A 17,408-nucleotide genomic window follows, 5' to 3' on the forward strand; every position below is an offset into this window, starting at 1 on the left:
TGTTATTGTTTTTACGATTACTATAATTCCAACAAGAACCTCCCAGGCTGCTGCACAGACTACTGGAGAATTGGCACAGGCTGTACACAAGGCATGTCATACAACTGATAGAAAACTATCCATGCAGAATGAGTCAAACAGAGCAAAGGCGATGTTCCAGTATCCTTCACCAGAACTCTTTGTGCAAGTATCCCTATTGTCGATTTTAAATAGCAATCCCTTACTACTTTTGCACTCCAGAAGATGAAGCGTATGTCCTTTACAACAAAATGGTTTATGGTTAGTTGCATTTGGCAGTCTTATGAACTATTTGCAAGGAGACAATTGTCATAAACCGCTGCATCCATCATGGGGTGGAGCAGCATTATCATCTGTTGACCATAAATTACTTAAGGCAAGGAAAGGAGTGAATCAACGGATCTCCTTTACAGAAGAATTGCAGGTAAGTCGCTGGTTTTACAACAAAATAGCCAAAGGTAACAATGATGTATTATGTGAGAGGGGGTTAAAATGTGAATAAAATTTAAGAGGCATGTACAGCGGTAGAGTACTTCAGTGCATTTTTCTGTACAGATAAAAAGTACAGATCCGTAAGCTTAGTGGAAAGTTGTATGTTTACTGGTAAGCAAAATTTAAATATTTGTAAAAAACCAAACTGTACACTTCTGTAACTCTACTACACCACCTCCAAAATGATTTAATGCCATCTAGTGGTGATGTGCAGAAGCATATGAAATATGTGAGACTAAGATACAGCTATGAGCAAAGTATACACATATATGCACATGAGTGAGTGACTGTGCAAGCAAAAGAAAACTAGCAAAATATATACTGTGAGTTTGGGACTGAACTTCAGTCATTATGGTAAAGCTTCTAAAATAATCTTCATCCAATTTCTAGAATATATGAGAAAGTATTTTAGGTAAAGGTAAAGGTTTCCCCTTAACATTAAGGCTAGTCATGTCCGACTCTGGGGGATGGTGCTCATCTCCATTTCTAAGCCAAAAGTTCATAGACATCTCCAAGGTCATATAGCCAGCATGACTGCATGGAACGCTGTTACCTCCCCACCAGAGCGGTACCTCTTGATCTACTCACATTTGCATGTTTTTGAACTGCTAGGTTGGTAGAAGGTGGGGCTAACAGAGGGAGCTCACCCTGCTCCCCGGATTCAAACCACCAATCTTTCAGTCAACAAATTCAGCAGCTCCGTGGTTTATCCCGCTGCACCACTGGGGGCTCTTTAACTCAGCTACAAATGTACAACAATGCAACCTCCATATATGTGGGGTATGTTATTTCATGTGGATATATGAAACTGCAGATCATGGCAAACCTATTATAGTCAATGGGACAAATGATAGAAATATCAAGAAGAGGGTGTACTGATAAGGTGATAATTAAAAGAAATATCACTTCTATCCTGTATTCCTTGTGAATAGGTGGAACTACATATATTGGTTCCATGGATATGTGGGTCATACTAGATCAACCACAGTAATCTGATATTGTAGTGGCAATTACATCATGAACTTTAGCATCAACTTTGACTGACATCCCATTAGTCAATCTCTAAAAGAGTAAATCAATTAACTGCTGAATGGTGAGTCAACACATTGGTAAAACCTGCTAATTCGATGATTCTACTCAAATCAGGATTAGCAAAAGGATCTAGGTCTTTATTTTAAAATATTGCTAAGTTATCATGGGGATTTGTTAAAATGATTTGGACAAGACCGATCAATGTTTGTCGCAGTGCCATTCCATCTCTAAATCAAATCCATACAAAGTAAGGCATTTTTAAACCATTCCCATCCATGTTCAATTTACTACCTATAGAAAGAAGTTTTTGTGACAAGAGTTAAATTTGCTGAAGAAAGGGAGCAAATTCTATTTATTTTTTAACTAAAGTGATTGACATAGATTAGAATTTCAGCATTAAAGTTCCCCAAAATTAAGTAATGAACAAGCCGCGGTACTTAAAAGTCAATGCATTTTACATTACCCAGATGGTTCTTTTTGCAATGCCTGATCATGTCAAATTTTTCCAAAGCTACTTCTCATTTACCTTTAATTACCTTAATCCCTACAAAATTTCAAAGTTTAAGACACAATTAGGAAGAGCAGCTTAGGAGGAAGGGATAGTTTTTACACCAAGATGGTCTTTAATATTTTGCATCGGAAACCATATGGAGGCCCTTCATCTGTCCAAAGAAACTCAATTTTTGTCATAATCCATGTGAGAATCAGTAAGATTTTAAAAGGGGAGAGGGGGTAAGGAAATTAAACTATAAGGAAAGGAAAAAGGAAAGTAAATATAAGCTATTGGATAAGAAATTTGGCTTTCAAAACTATTTCTCTCCTAAACTCAAAAAAGGGACCAGGGGAGATAAATAAAATGGACATAACTCCTCACATTTATTAAGGTAAGCCTTTTTTTTTGTAGTAGTAGAGTATGTTGGCAACTCTGCAACTGGTAGTAGGAGTATCAGAGGAGGGAAAAGAGGTGTTCAGGAACTAGATGAGGAACAGCAGAGGAAGAGGATCCGGGAGATGTCACCCACTGATGAAGAATCCTTTGAGGGGTTTTCCGAGAGTGAAATGAGTGAGGAGGAAGGGGATGCAATAGGTGTAAACAGGGGAACTAAGAGGATTACATGAGAGCAAGAGTCAGGCGAAGAGAGAAAGAAGATCCGGGAGATACTTACTGCTCCCACGGAGGAAGAGGATTTCATGGGCTTTTCTGGGAATGATGGGTCTGGGGGTGATGGGGATGAGGAGGAAGCACTAGATTGGACCAAGGTACAAGAAGTTCAGAATGTGTGTACTCAACCAACGTCCAGTGACACATTTGCAGGGTTTTCTGGTGGTGGGGATTGGCAATTGGGTGATACTGTAGATACCTGGGGAGACCTAAGTCTTGACAAGAAGTGGAAGAGTTGGAGGGATAGGCATTGGTGCTCAGCTGTGAAAGCTAAGTTAGCTGAGAGTGATGAGGATGGGGTAGAGGGCAGCTCATCATCGGATGATGAGTTGTAGGATAAAAGACACTGAAATGTTAGAACTTTGCAGTAGGCAAAGTGTTGGTTTCGTGCCTTGGGTCTTGTCGCTACCACTTTCCTGTTGGGCTTGGGTCCTGGATCTGCAGGTTGCTGTTTTGCTTCATGCACCGACCGGCTTGGATTCTTGTAAGTGCAGATTTCTCCTCTCCTTGAGTTCGGACTGCTTTTGACGACGACGCTGCCTTGTGGACTTTGGAACCTTTCAACTTTGGACTTGGATTTCTTTGACTTTGGACTTCATTTGGACAACAGCTCTTCTTCACGGCTCTTTGTGGGACTGTTTTCCTTGTACTGTGTGATTTTGGGGTGTTTTGGAAGAACTCCTGTTTAATCCGGGGGTTTTGCCAGGATAATCCAGATTATTGACTAAGTTTATTTTTCAAGATAGAAATTGCTACAACTTTTGAATTTTGACCAGAGGCACTGAAGAAAGTGTCTCTGAATCCTGTTTACTTTGCTTTAATAAACTATACTTTTGGACATACTCTTGAGTCTGGCTCTTTAAGGCGCCTGGGTTCCGACACCTTTTAATGTAACATTAAATGTAATTATCATTTTAAAATTAATTTAATGGTCACAATTAAATGGGTTTAAAATGTGTTCCAGCCTAAATTATATGGAACTAGGTTTTTTTCTATTTATTAACAGTTTAGTAAGCTAGCAATATTAATGTGTTAACCTTTACCACTTCCTTCATTATCTCTGAAAAAACATGGTATATAAATTGACACAGGTTAGCACATTTTTCATTTTTAAACTCATAAGTCATGGTCACTTGTTTAGTAGGTCACGTGATTAATTTTGCTTGATGATTTTTTTTTCCTGATTGTATATATGTAGACACACATATGAATTATTCAATTTTCCTCTAAATTTTGCCAAAATATTACCCTACGTTTAACAGAAGGACAATAATTCAGGAGGAGTATTTAGGATTGCTTGCCAAAGCTTTAAACTTTTTTTTTTTGCTAGCCTTTCTACTGATCTCCACAAAATACCAGATTGAAAACCACTTCTGAAGCCCCCTTTCACTACGATTATAAAGACACTTGCTTATGTTCTTTAGGGAGTTTGTTTTTATTTTCAAAATTCAGAGTCAATGTTTATTGCCTTTTATTGCTTTTCCTGTTCCCAACAAACACGGGAGCAATCCAAGGTGGAACATAATATTTGATGAGCTCAGTTCGAGAGACTGCAGACCCTTCCTTACCATTACAACATGCAGACATGTCTTTATATTCATCCTGCATTTCTCCCTGTCTGCTCTTAGCAACACCTTCCTTCAATAAGGGGCTTAGAAGATTGCACAGATGTATGTGTCTTGCTGGTTAGCTTTGTACAAACATTATTACAACATGGATTTAGGAACTTGTTGCAGCAGGAGATACCATTTTGTGATGAAAGTACTGCTGTGTAAAGAGCCTGTGGTCTTCTTTTCAAAATCCTGATATGGGATCATGAATTTCCTGTTTTGTTGTTTGTTGAAAAAGGTGGACAACCTGAGATACAGTGCAATTGCTGATTAATATATTTTTATCTGTTGCTATTTCTGCAAATGTATTTGTTTCCCTCAATCACTCTCATCTCAAACTTTCTTTTTAAAAATATAAGAAACCATAATCACTTTTAAAGTGAAGCTCCTACTAAGAAAGTTAGGAGATTTATTATTATTCTACAGGTGTACTATGTAAACAGAAATATGCTTTCAAACAGTCCGCATTATATAACATTAGCATTATACAACATTATATAATGTTCCCCCTCAAAAAAAGTTCAAACAAAACAACATTCTAGTCTTGCTCTAGGATTTTCAAGTTTTCAAAATAACAATAAGAAACAGCCAACATTCATGATACAGAGTATCATGGTGCCGGATGAACAATTTGGAAATAGTTATATGTTATACACCTCTCATGTATGTATGTACATGAACGTGTGTATGCATGCGGTGTCCCCAAAAATGTATATACCCTTTAACAGCTATTAGTACCTATGATGATTATTTGAAGATTAAGCAAATGCATTTACATTGAAGAATAAATGTAATAATGAATTAATAAAGGTTGTCGTAATTTATGTTGTTGTGTGCCTTCAAGTAATTTCTAATTTATGGTGACCTCAGGTGAAGCTATCATAGGGCTTTCTTGACAAGATGTGTTCAGAGGAACTTGGTTTTGACCTCCTCTGAGGTTGAGAGAGTGTGACTTGCCAATGGTCATCCAGTGAGTTTCCAACTCTGAGTGAGTCACAGTCCAACATTCAAACCACTACACCGTGTGTGACCCTTTTCTGGGGGCATTTGAAAACTGACTCCAGAAATTTCTGAAGCTGTGAATTTCATTCCATTTGCTGACAAAAAGAATAGTACAGCCCCCGAGGAAGGCCATAATATATATATTAAGAAATGCATTGGGTTTTTGCTATAATAAAGCAGCCATCTATTGAGTACTTTGAGATGTGTTCCCAGTTTTTCCTGAGGGTTTTTGTGTTACTACCATATGAAAGAATGCTATATTATTTTCCCCTCCCCAATGAAACTTACCTACACTTGGAATCCTTAATATACTCCTAAATTAACATGAATCCCCTCCACACACTGTTTAGGCTTTAAAATGTCTTGAGTAGTCTTTTGTATACATATTTTTTTCTATCCTCTTTGAATTTGGGGGATCAGCATAATGTCTTAATATGAGTGGTGGAATAAGACTTTTGGATATTAGGGACAAATCTATATTATCAGTACAAGATCAGGTATGTTGCAGTGCAAATGTAAGTTTGTATAATTCTCTCACTCTATATTTAAGCAATAATAGCAACAATATTTTCTCACAGGAGCTCTAGAAATGTAAGTACATGTACACTAAAATCTTGCTATTCGCTGAATGATTCTTGTCCTTTTAAATAGTTGCCAACCTTTAATCTTGAAGTGACTGTGAAACTACAGTTTCTACAGTCCCTAGCCACTGGCCATTCTGGTTAGGGATATTAGAAGTGTAGTCCATTAACACCTTGGGACACAAGGTTATTACTGTATATACTATTGCATAAATCAACTCCATAAAAATATATGTTTGGAAAGAAAAGCACAGGTTTTCAGACAAGCACATTTACCCCACAGTAAATGTGCAATGAAGGTGGGGTAGAACAATTTGCTGGCATCTAGAAAGAGGTCCTAAAGCACTGCTGTGTAACTATGGAATGAGGCGCATGGCCTCTGTAGATTATTTAAATCAGCCACTATTTGAAATTTGTCTTCCCCCGCCCCCTCCTCACAGTGTAGCAATGTGTGGTTGCGTTAGAGAATGAGTAGGATTCCCCCCCCCCCCCTTTATGGGTTTTTTTCCTACCCTACACTATCATAGAAATATGGAAAGATCGGCTTCAGGTGGTGTCAAATAAGCAGGTACTGGGAGGGAAGTTATGATTTGGTGTTCACCTACTGACACTATTTGGTGTTGGATGGGAATTTTGAGTCCCCCTTGTGGGTCAAATGATCTTGGGGCTGGGGGATTAATATCATGTCCTTGGGGCTAGTCTTTGGAGTCTTGGCTCTAGTCAAAAGCTACTTCAGGAGCTTACACACCTTGATAAGCCTTCTAGTATAAGAACTAGTGTTTGAGCAACCATGTAAATAAGAAATTGCTTTTAGGGGTCCTGGTGTTATGCCTAAAAGAAGGTTGGCGGCTCGAGACAGGGATGGGTGATTGCCTCAACTGCTCCAGTATCAGACTGCTCCCCAAATAATTTTGGCTGTCTTCAAGATACAGCATAAATAGCCAACTAATTAATAAAAGTTTCCCTTTGTTCAATCCACTACTGCTGTATGGCCTCTTTATTTACATGGTTTGTCATCAACATTCATGAGGAACAACAGACGGCAAATGTCACATCTATGGTTATCTTCAACCAATATGCAAATGATGTCCATTGCAAACACACAATGTGCTTATAAAACACATTATCTGGAGCATTGACTAAGGTAACTGGGATAGAACCACGTTTTCCTAGCAACCACAATTTGTAGCTAAAGTGTTGGGAAAATGCAATTTCCTCACAAGGGGCAAGTTGATTTTCGCTGATAAGAAGGATTATCCAACATATAATGATTTCAGCCAACTATTAATTGCATCCAACAATTTCTATTCCTTTCGTCATCTTTCTTACACCCATGCTCCTTGGTAAAATTTTATCATTGAGTCAGGCCCCTTCCACACAGCTGAATAAAAGTATTTGCCCTTGCATTTAAACCAGAGTTTCAGAAATGTTTGTGTCCTGCTTCAGTTGACTCATGTGCTCCATGTAGTCATGTTGGCCACATGACCTTGGAGGTGTCTATGGACAACAATGGCTCTTCGGCTTAGAAATGGAGATGAGCACCAACCCCCAGTCGGACATGAATGGACTTAATGTCAGGGGAAAACCATTACCTTTACCTATCTGAGTCCACACTGCCATATATTCCAGTTCAAAGTAGATAATGTGGGATTTTATTCAGCTGCGTGGAAGAGGCCTTAGTCACCCAGAGAAGAGAACATTCCAACTAGCTGTGTTCAGTTAGAACAGTAAGTCAGATTCTTTTGAATTCTTGTGTATTTGGGCCAAGCAAAATTTCATGTACATGCCCAACATTTCCACCACAAGAGAACACAACTAAACAAAGCACATACCTGCAGTTTATGGATTATTTACCTGTGATATCCACACTCAGCACTCTAGGATGACTCTTCACAACCAGAAGAGAAACAGGCTGATTTGCTGTTTCCAGTTTGCTAGAAAGAAAACTCGCCAGAGTGTTGGTTTCAGGAATCACCAAAAAAAAAAAAAAAACACCCCATGTATCCTGCATGTTGATGTGTGTTCCCACTGGTCAATGTATGGAAGTGCAATCTCTACATCAGCCCAAATTCATTAGACATAATAATAATCACCACCACCTTGTTTATATGCCACCTTTTCCATAGACCTGAGACCCAAGCTAGTGTACCACATATCTGGACGTGCCTTCCGAGTGGTGGGAGGAGGCAGTTCCTTAAGCATAAGGTATACTATTTTAATTCTATTGTGATTTTAAATAAACAACTGTATTTTTTGCAGCATGAGACATAAGAATTTTACAAAAAAATGACCAAAGAGCTCTGGTCTTTTCAGCAAAGTACATTCTGCTGCCAGTCCTCTTTCTTCCTTTTCAAATGTACAGGGGATAATATATTTTTATTGTTTGCTGTTATTTACTGATGGTAGCATTTCTGTTGGTAATGTCTCCCAAATAAAACAGGTTGTTGCTGAACAGCTACTGCCAAAAAGCTACAGGGCCGCAGCAATAATTGTGGTGGACGTGACACTGGCGAAGGATACTGAAAGACAACCATGGGGGCACTTTAACTAACTCATAGTACTGCACAGAAAATGACAATGAGAAACCACTCCAGAATGCCTTTTACCTTGAAAACCCTAGCACAAGAAAACAATCTGTTCTACTATCAACAAATCCTGTTGGGGGATATGAATGGTAGGCACCATGGTTATGGCGCTACACCATGATTCCTGCCCAAAGTCACTATGCAGCAGCCGCTGCAGTAAATGTGGATCTGTCCTGTCTATTTAAGAATCAGCTCATTGGTATTACTATCCCTTCTCACAGTGACTGCTATTGTAACAGGTAGAAATGGGGGTCCTGTTGTAATTCTTCCTCCTCCTGGAGATTGCTTACATGCATGGGAGAGACACCGTTATGCCAGCTACTTTCTGAACAACAGGGGAACAGGCCCAGTATCACAGAAACTGCTGCCCAATAAATGGGAATTGGGAAACTTTTACAGTTGTCATAGATCAGAATTTATTTGAAGGCACACAACAACAGCTAATGTATCCCCTAAGCTAGTGTATATGCAATGTATCCCCTAAGCTAGTGCATATTTTGTGAATACAAAACAATTACTGCTGGTAAAAGTAAGTATCTGCCAATGCATTTAAACCAGAGTTTCAGAAATGTTTGTGTCCTTCTTCAGTTGACTCATGGGTCCTTCCCTGTTTTAAGAGAGAGAGAAAAATTAAAGACAGAAGTCTCCTAACCTAAAATAAGATAGTGAACAGAGGGTTTCTGTGGGCAAAAGTTGACTTTTTCAATGGGGGACACAACCTTCAGAGATTTCCTGGATGACTAATGTGTCCTCTGAATGACAACAGCTGCCCCCACCTCCATACTATTTGAGTACAAAATCTCTTGATAGTTGTAAATGGACTTTTTAAAAACTAAGGTCAAGAAAACCATCTCAGTCAATAACAGAGCTGAGCAATGGAAAGCCAGCAAACAGGGATGCAGATAAAAGGAAGACACACAGGACAAAACTGCACGGAAGAGAAATTCAAATGACAAGACAGATAAGTATATCATTACTTGGAGTAGGCGAAGTGCTAAAGATCAGATTACAAAATGACTCTGGTAACAGGATGGCTTGCTGTCAGCTTAAACTGATGGACATAAAGCGGGGGGGGGGCTCACTCACTGGACCTTCCTATACACTAAGTAACAAAGAGTAAAAATAAGAAGAGCATAGCAGAAATAGAAGACTGTCCATAATGTCTAAAATAAGAAGTATGCAAAGCTCCATAAGACAAAAGTTGTATGTCTAAAGAACATTTTGTACATTTTGAATAAAGCAGAAATGACACTGAACAAAGTAATCTGAACTCTCTGTGGAGAACGGAAAACAGACTGAGAAACTCTAATTATTTTAAAATCTCAATTCCATTTCTAAGAAGCCACAGCTAGAGGGCAATAAAGTCAGTGTATTATGAGTACCTATAATTAAACAACAGACACTTCTATTCAGATGAGAACAAAGGAGGAATAGGAAAATATACCTGGGAATTAGAATCTAATGGGCAAACCAGACATCAGATACATGTAAGTGTTTTTCAAAGAATAAAAACCAGTCTTGTGAGACTACAATTAGGAGAAGAATAGCAGGAGGCAAGGAATGCAGAACATGACTTCTTCAGCTGCTAAACTAGGATGTTTTGTTAAAAGAAAGTTGGAGAAATTCATTTATAACATCCATCTTCATTAGTACTTGGAAAAGTTACTCCTCTGGAGCATAACTCCCAGAATTATCCAAGGTATTCTGGATGTTATAGACTAAAGAAAATAATTTCCATTTACTGCATTTAGATTTAATGGGTGGTCTCAGGTTTAATGCAGGAATCCAAAAGTACATCCATATTCTATTAGTACTTGCCACCAATTCTCTATTGTCAAGTAGGAAAAACTAAAAGAAAACATGTAAAACAGTTGAGAAACCAATTTCCCTCCCTTCTCTAAAAACATCATCATGCAATTCTAGTTAAGAAGCAAATGTTCATAGCTACAGATCCCCCATGGATAAACATCCAAAGGAGGCAGAAATAACCCAGAGAATTGTCTGTTTGTTTAACAGGAGGGTGGAAGCAGGGACTTTGGACACACTTAATGACTTGTTCATTTGGGCTTCAAGCCATAAAGAAATATGATTTGCCTGTAAAGGAACACATCATAGTAACACTCATGTGCTTGGAGCAGACAGAAGCTAGAACTCACAACTTCTTGTCCTATGGATTTCTTTGCAAAATGTCCCATTATTTTTGTTCTTGCACGAGTCTGAGAAGAGCAACATGACTGCTCAGTAGAATATCTACACTCCAAAGAGAGAAGCAGGATTTATTCCATCTTTGTTTTCCTTTCATACATATGATGCATGTATGTTTATGCACATATATCATATAGGGCCCCTTCTTGCACACACTCAACTAGAGCATCTAGGAAACAATATAATTATTAGGTATTCTCTTTATTGGCCACACAAGAAGAGAGAGCTGGGTCCTGCTATATGGAGCAGTTCATATCTATTACAATACCCTCACTATTTCTGCACTCAACCTAAAATGACCAAAAGTGATCTTCCATGACTTAGGTCTAAGTTCTTTGAAAAAGCAAATTGTCCCAAAGTTTTGTTGGAAAAGGACCTTCTCTATGTCCCACTATGACTAGAGAGATCCTTGGCTGGACCACAAAAAAGGGGCACCTCCAAGTCTTTGGAACTCTCTACAAGGAGTTGTAATTTCGCTACCAGGCAAAAGGCATTTTTATTTGGCTCACCATTTGGTCATTTAGATAGTGCAGCTTTTTTCATCCATGTAGTTATAATTATATGTATGTATGTGCACACGCATGATTGGCCCTCGTTATATATTGATTTGTTCCAGGACTTCCCAGGGACACCATAATCCATGGATGTTAGACAAATTCAGAACTTCTTGCCTATCTGATGGCATTCCCCCACCCCTCCCCCGGTACCATATTTATGCCTGCTGCCTCCAACTGTTTCTTTCATTCTTGGGAACTCAGACAAGCATCTAATGATTCATGGGCCAGTCTAGAGGCCACCACATTAAATACCACTGCTCTAGCTGACTTCGCAGATTTTTTAAAACTGCCAAAAGCACTGCGGTTACTCTCAAGCAACTCATTCATCAATGTTGTGAAAAGGTGTGCCCACTGCACAGCAGCTTTCTCTAATGGGTCTCCAGATACTGCCGGGTTGCAGCTCCCATTAGCTATCTAGGCAGCATAGCCAATGGTGAAAAATGCTAGGATCTAGTTGTGTAACATTTAGAAAGCCACAGTTTTCCCAACTCCTGCTCTAAAGCAGTTTGTAGCAGCTATCGCAAGCAGGTAGGGATAGAAGAAATTTCAGAATCCACAAACCACAAGGACACCCAGTCACCATTCCTCAACAGTATTTTTTTTTCTAATTTGGCAAGGTGGTACTCTGCTGGCCATGAAACAAGGTCATGTTTCCAAACCCATTTGTGGCCTTGATACACCTCTCCCTAAAGATGCCTGTTTGAAGGCACTTGAAGGGACCCTTCTCTGAGTTTCATCAGTGGGATGACTACACTGTTAAGGATATGTGAGCAGGTTTTCTCTGCTCTAGTTCCTCAAGTGTGAACGGGCCTCAGAGGCCCAATTGGATTTGGTTTCATTTAATGATAAAATAAAGAATGGCATTTTATTAAAAGCCTTTGGGATCTAGCTTTTTACTCAGTTTACACATACATGATTTTATTTTAGTTGTTTTAAGTCATTACCTGGAGCCCCCGGTGGCACAGTGTGTTAAACCACTGAGCTGCTGAACTTGCTGACCAAAAGGTCACAGATTTGAACCCAGGGAGCAGAGTGAGTTCCCGCTGTTAGCCCCAGCTTCTGCCAACCTAGCAGTTTGAAAACATGCAAATGTGAGTAGATCAGTATGTACCACTCCGGCGGGAAGGTAATGGCACTCATGCAGTCATGCTGGCCACATGATCTTGGAGGTGTCTACAGACAATGCCAGCTCTTTGGCTAAGAAATGGAAATGAGCACCAACCCCCAGAGTCGGACGCGACTAGACTGAATGTCAGGGGAAAACCTTTACCTTATGTCATTATCCAGTTCAATATATTTTATGTTGCAATTCCTTTCCTGCTTAAAATTTTAAACTGCTTAAAATTGTTTTAATTGAGTGTATTGTTTACCATCCTTGGATATGAGGCTGCATATAAATAAATAATATGCATGTGAATTTTCTCACCTCCAAATATCTTTATTTTTCATCTAGCTTTAGCCCTATCTGGAATATTGAGATTTGGGGATTGTCAGCCATGTTTGACAAAGAAGGCCCTCCCCTATTAATGGAGGGGAGGGCTTTCCTGGAAGAGTGAGCTTGTGCAGAAGCCCCATCTTTAAAGGAGACCCAACAGGATAGAGGGTTTAACCACCACCTTTACTTGAACCAAACTATCCACAAATTGACTAAAGTGTGACTAAAATGATCAAAGGTATGCAGAACAAGCCCTATGAGGAGTGACTTAAAGAGCTGGACATGTTTAGCCTGAGAGGAGATATGATGAGGGCCATGTATAAATATGTGAGGGGAAGACATAGAGAGGATGGAGCAAGCTTGTTTTCTGCTGCCCTGGAGACTAGGATGTGGAACACTGGCTCCAAACTACAGGAAAGGAGGTTCCGCCTGAACATGAGGATGAACTTCCTAACTGTGAGAGCCGTTCAGTAGTGGAACTCTCTGCCCTGGAGTGTAGTGGAGGCTCCTTCTTTGGAGGTTTTAAACAGAGACTGGATGGCCACCTGTCGGGGTTGCTTTGAATGTAATTTTCCCGCTCCTTGGCAGGGGTTTGGACTGAATGGGTCACGAGGCCTCTTCCAACTCAATAATTCTATGAGTGCCAAGATTATTTCAAGACACTGATTTTGGATTCTCATGTATCGGGTACTTTACTGGATACTTTTCCTCAAATGAGCCCACCAATTTGAAATCTGCAAGTGAGGCTTGTATCTCTGAACACAGTAGCAATGAAAATAATCTCATGGGGATCATTTCAGTAGCCAACTGCATGTTTGCTATCCATCAGCTACAATGATGGGAAGATTTTACAGTGGGAACTGAAAACACACAGCCTTCCAGCATCTGTGTGCCTTCAAGTCACTTGTTGACTTATGGTGATCCCATGAATTTGACGGGCTTTTCTTAGGCAACTTCCAGACTGGGGAATAAAATCCCACAGTATCTGCTTTGAACTGGAATATATGGCAGTGTGGACTCAGATAATCCAGTTCAAAGCAGATATTGTGGGGTTTTCTGGCTTGATATTTTGGGTGGAGAGCCCCTTTGACAAGGAAAATCAGAGCTGGTTTTGCCAGCTCCTTCCTCTGAAATGTAGCCAACAACATATGCATTTGTTAATAGTCTCAAATCCAATTACTAACCAGAGCTGATGTACTTACCTTCCAAAGATCAGATAGGATCTTTGGAAGTGAGTAGAATATTTAAGCTTGTCATCCAGCTTCCTTCAGCATTGTTTGTACTGCCTAACCCTCTTGGGATGTGCAATGGAACAACATGGAAGGTGTTTGCATAATCCACAATCCTTCTTTAGATCATATTTATTTAATTTGTTCATTGTAGCAGAAGCAAACTGAGGATGCAGTTGTAATGTATTTAAGAACACAACCAAAGTTTTAAAAACTTGGAATTATACTAAATGTCCTTTGACCAGTATCTGGCCAATTGTGGCCCTGCCACACAGCCCTATATCCCAGAATATCAAGGCAGAAAACCCCACAATATCTGCTTTGAACTGGGTTATCTGAGTCCACACTTGGATAATGTAGGATTTTCTGCCTTCATATTCTGGGATATAGGGCGGTGTGGAAGGGCCATTGGAGTGCCTCCGGTGTTGCTGTAAGAAGGTCCTCCCTTGTGCATGTGGCAGGGCTACTACTGCATTGTAACAGGTAGCCTGTGGTTTGCTCTCCTCCACACTCGCATGTCATGGACTTCTCTATGTGGCCCCATTTCTTAAGGTTGGCTCTGCACCTCATAGTGCCATGAGAGAAGTCTCCCTGTGGGATCATAACACATCCCAGTGTACCCTGGGCAACGTCTCTGTAGACGACTGATTCCCTCACACCAGAAGCGACTTGCAGCATGCAACCAAATAATCATATTTGATAAACATGTGGGTTGCCAGATGTTGCCAGCCTCCACTGTCCACCAACTCCTACCAGAGTGAATCAGTACAGATAGTGAGAGCTGCAGTGCAACAGCATATGGCAACCGTGGGCTTTCCACTTCTGGTTTGGGAACACATTGGGTGCTTCCCGCATGAGGAAGAGGAGCAATGCTGAGGAAGGAGGCGGGGGCACACTGACAACAGGGGGAAAGGCATGAAAAAGATGGGGGAGAATCCCAATCCACCCACCCACCCACACACCATCCTTAGGCCATTTAGCACCATAACACAGAAAGCTGCCATAAGGAGGCAACCAGAGAGGGGAAAGATGGAGACAGTTAGTTGGAGAGTAGAGATGGGTTCAGAGCAGGCATGGGCTAACTTGGGCCCTCGAGGTGTTTTGGACTTCAGCTCCCACCATTCCGAACAGCCTCGGGCCCTTTCCTTTTCCGCTTAAGCGGCTGAGAGGGAAAAGGAGGGGGCCTGAGGCTGTTCGGAATGGTGGGAGCTGAAGCCCAAAACACCTCGAGGGCTTAAGTGAGCCCATATCTGGTCCCAGAGCAAGAGGGCTGCAACAGAAGAGGCTTCAGGACTGGAAGGGAAGTACTTTTACCTTTCGGAGGTAACTGGCCACTACCTGCTCGAAGGGGTAGTGGTAGATCTTGTGCGTCTCCACAGTCACCCCCATGGCCGGCCCAAAGAGCAGGAGGAGGAGGAGGAGGAGGAGGAGGAGGAGGAGGAGGAGGAGGAGGACAAACTCCCGCTCCCGGGCCCCGTCACGCAAGGCACGCCCCCTGAGGTCACAATGTCCGCACGCGTCCCGAGCTGAGCCGGATGAGAGCCATTGGGAGGCCGATTGTGGCGGGCGGGCAGGAGGGAGGGAGGGAGAGAGGCCTTCCCTCTGAAAAAGCGGGCCCTCCTGGTGGGAATTCCGCCGGGCCCTTTGGCACACTCTTTGGGTCAGGGAGAGAGGGCTTCCTCGTTGGCACCCAAGTTGGAAGCCAGGTCGGCCGCTCGCTTCCCCGCCGCTCCCGCTCCAACTTTCCAGGGCAAAGTTTGCGCGCACAGCCGAGCAAGGCATCTGGAGCGGCGCCCATCTCCTCCTCCAATCTGAATGTTTTGAACTGCTTTTGTGGCTGCTGTGAGCCAAAACGTGGCGCTAAAACCAGCCGCGGTTCCATCGTCCCTCCATCCACTTTCTTGGGGCCAAACCCACTGCAAGCCTTCTCTTGCAGGACAGAAAAGTAGAAGCGTATGTATCGTCGAACTTCTGAGGATGCCTGCCATAGATGCAGGCGAAATGCCAGGAGAGAATGCTTCTAGAACATGGGCAGACAGCCCGAAAAACTTACAACAATCCTATAAGCCTATGCTAGGCCATCCATTCTAATCAAGGTGGCCAATTGCAACAGTCACACCTACCTCCAACAGGCAAGAGTTCTTTCTCCCACCCTTGACATAATTCCACAGAGTTATATATATAAGCCCCCACTTTCCTGGTTTCCAACAGACCTCACCATCTCTGAGGATTCCTGCCATAGATGCAGGCAAAATGTCAGGAGATAATGTTTCTAGAACATTGACATACAGCCTGGAAAATCTACAAGCCTATGCTAGGCTATTTCACTCTAATCAAGGTGGTCAATTGCAACATTCACACCTACCTCAAACAGACAAGAGTTCTTTCTCCCACCCTGGACATTATTCCATTTCCTAGTTTCCAATAGACATCACAACCTCTGAGGATGCCTGCCATAGATGCAGGTGAAATGTCAGGAGAGAATGCTTCTAGAACATGGCCAGACAGTCCAGAAAACCTACAACAACCCTATAAGCCTATGCTAGGCTATTAATCAAGGTGGCCAGTTGCAACAGTCACACCTACCTTCAACAGACAAGAGTTCTTTCTCCCACCCTAAACATTATTCCACAGAGTGATATATATAAGCCCCCACTTTCCTAGTTTCCAACAGACCTCACAACCTCTGAGGATGCCTGCCATAGATGCAGGTGAAATGTCAGAAGAGAATGTTCTAGAACAGTGGTTCTCAACCTGTGGGTCCCCAGATGTTTTGGCCTTCAACTCCCAGAAATCCTAACAGCTGGTAAACTGTCTGGGATTTCTGGGAGTTGTCGGCCAAAACACCTGGGGACCCACAGGTTGAGAACTACTGTTCTAGAACATGGCCATACAGTCTGGAAAACCTACATCAACCCTATAACCCTATTAATCAAGGTGGCCAATTGCAGCAGTCATGCTTACCTCCAACAGACAAGAGATCTTTCTCTTACCCTAAACATTATTCCACAGAGACATATAAATCCCCATTTTCCTATTTTCCAATAGACCTCACAACCTCTGAGGATGCCTGCCATAGATGCAGGTGAAATGTCAGGAGAGAATGCTTTTGAACATGGCCATACAGCTCGGAAAACTCACAGCATCCCAAAGTACAAGCTTTCAACAGCCATTCTTGACCTCCCTGGAAGCCACGCTGGGCTGTATTTATAGCACTGTAATTCCACATTAGCTGCCATGGCAACATCTTATAGGTATTGGCGTTCTAAATTCCTGTCTTTATTAAACTGCAAATCTCAGACTTCTATAGGTGTCACTGAGACAATTAAAGTAGTGCTAATAGTTGCACATCCTGAAAGGAGTCTGAGGCCCCTTCCACACAGCTGTATCCGCATTACACTGGATTATATGGCAGTGTGGGCCCTTCTAAACATGCCTTTTATCCTAGGATCTGATTCCAGCCTCACCTCACCTTGCTGACTTCCAAAACCCTATTTTCC

The 17,408-nt window shown here is 41.5% G+C and overlaps 1 protein-coding gene across 4 annotated transcripts in view; it reads right to left on the reverse strand.

Annotated features, from left to right (window-relative positions):
* PRELID2 (PRELI domain containing 2) overlaps positions 1–15,313 on the reverse strand; it is a 50,556-nt gene extending 35,243 nt beyond the window's left edge. The window contains exons 1-2 of one of the 4 annotated variants that reach the window (XM_067463704.1): positions 15,223–15,310; positions 7,752–9,089 (exon numbers count right to left, since the gene is read on the reverse strand). Coding sequence is in view for 1 of the 4 variants with exons in the window: in XM_060765170.2 (XP_060621153.2) it covers positions 15,223–15,297 (75 nt within the window). In the remaining 3 variants the exon portion in view is untranslated. Of the gene's footprint in view, positions 1–7,751; positions 9,090–12,188; positions 12,312–15,222 lie in introns of all 4 variants that reach the window. The other 3 variants (XM_060765173.2, XM_060765170.2, XM_060765174.2) reach the window with 3 other exon arrangements.
* Between the last annotated feature and the right edge of the window lie 2,095 nt (positions 15,314–17,408).

Source organism: Anolis sagrei, chromosome 2 (genome assembly GCF_037176765.1).
Source record: "Anolis sagrei isolate rAnoSag1 chromosome 2, rAnoSag1.mat, whole genome shotgun sequence".
NCBI lineage: Eukaryota > Metazoa > Chordata > Lepidosauria > Squamata > Dactyloidae > Anolis > Anolis sagrei.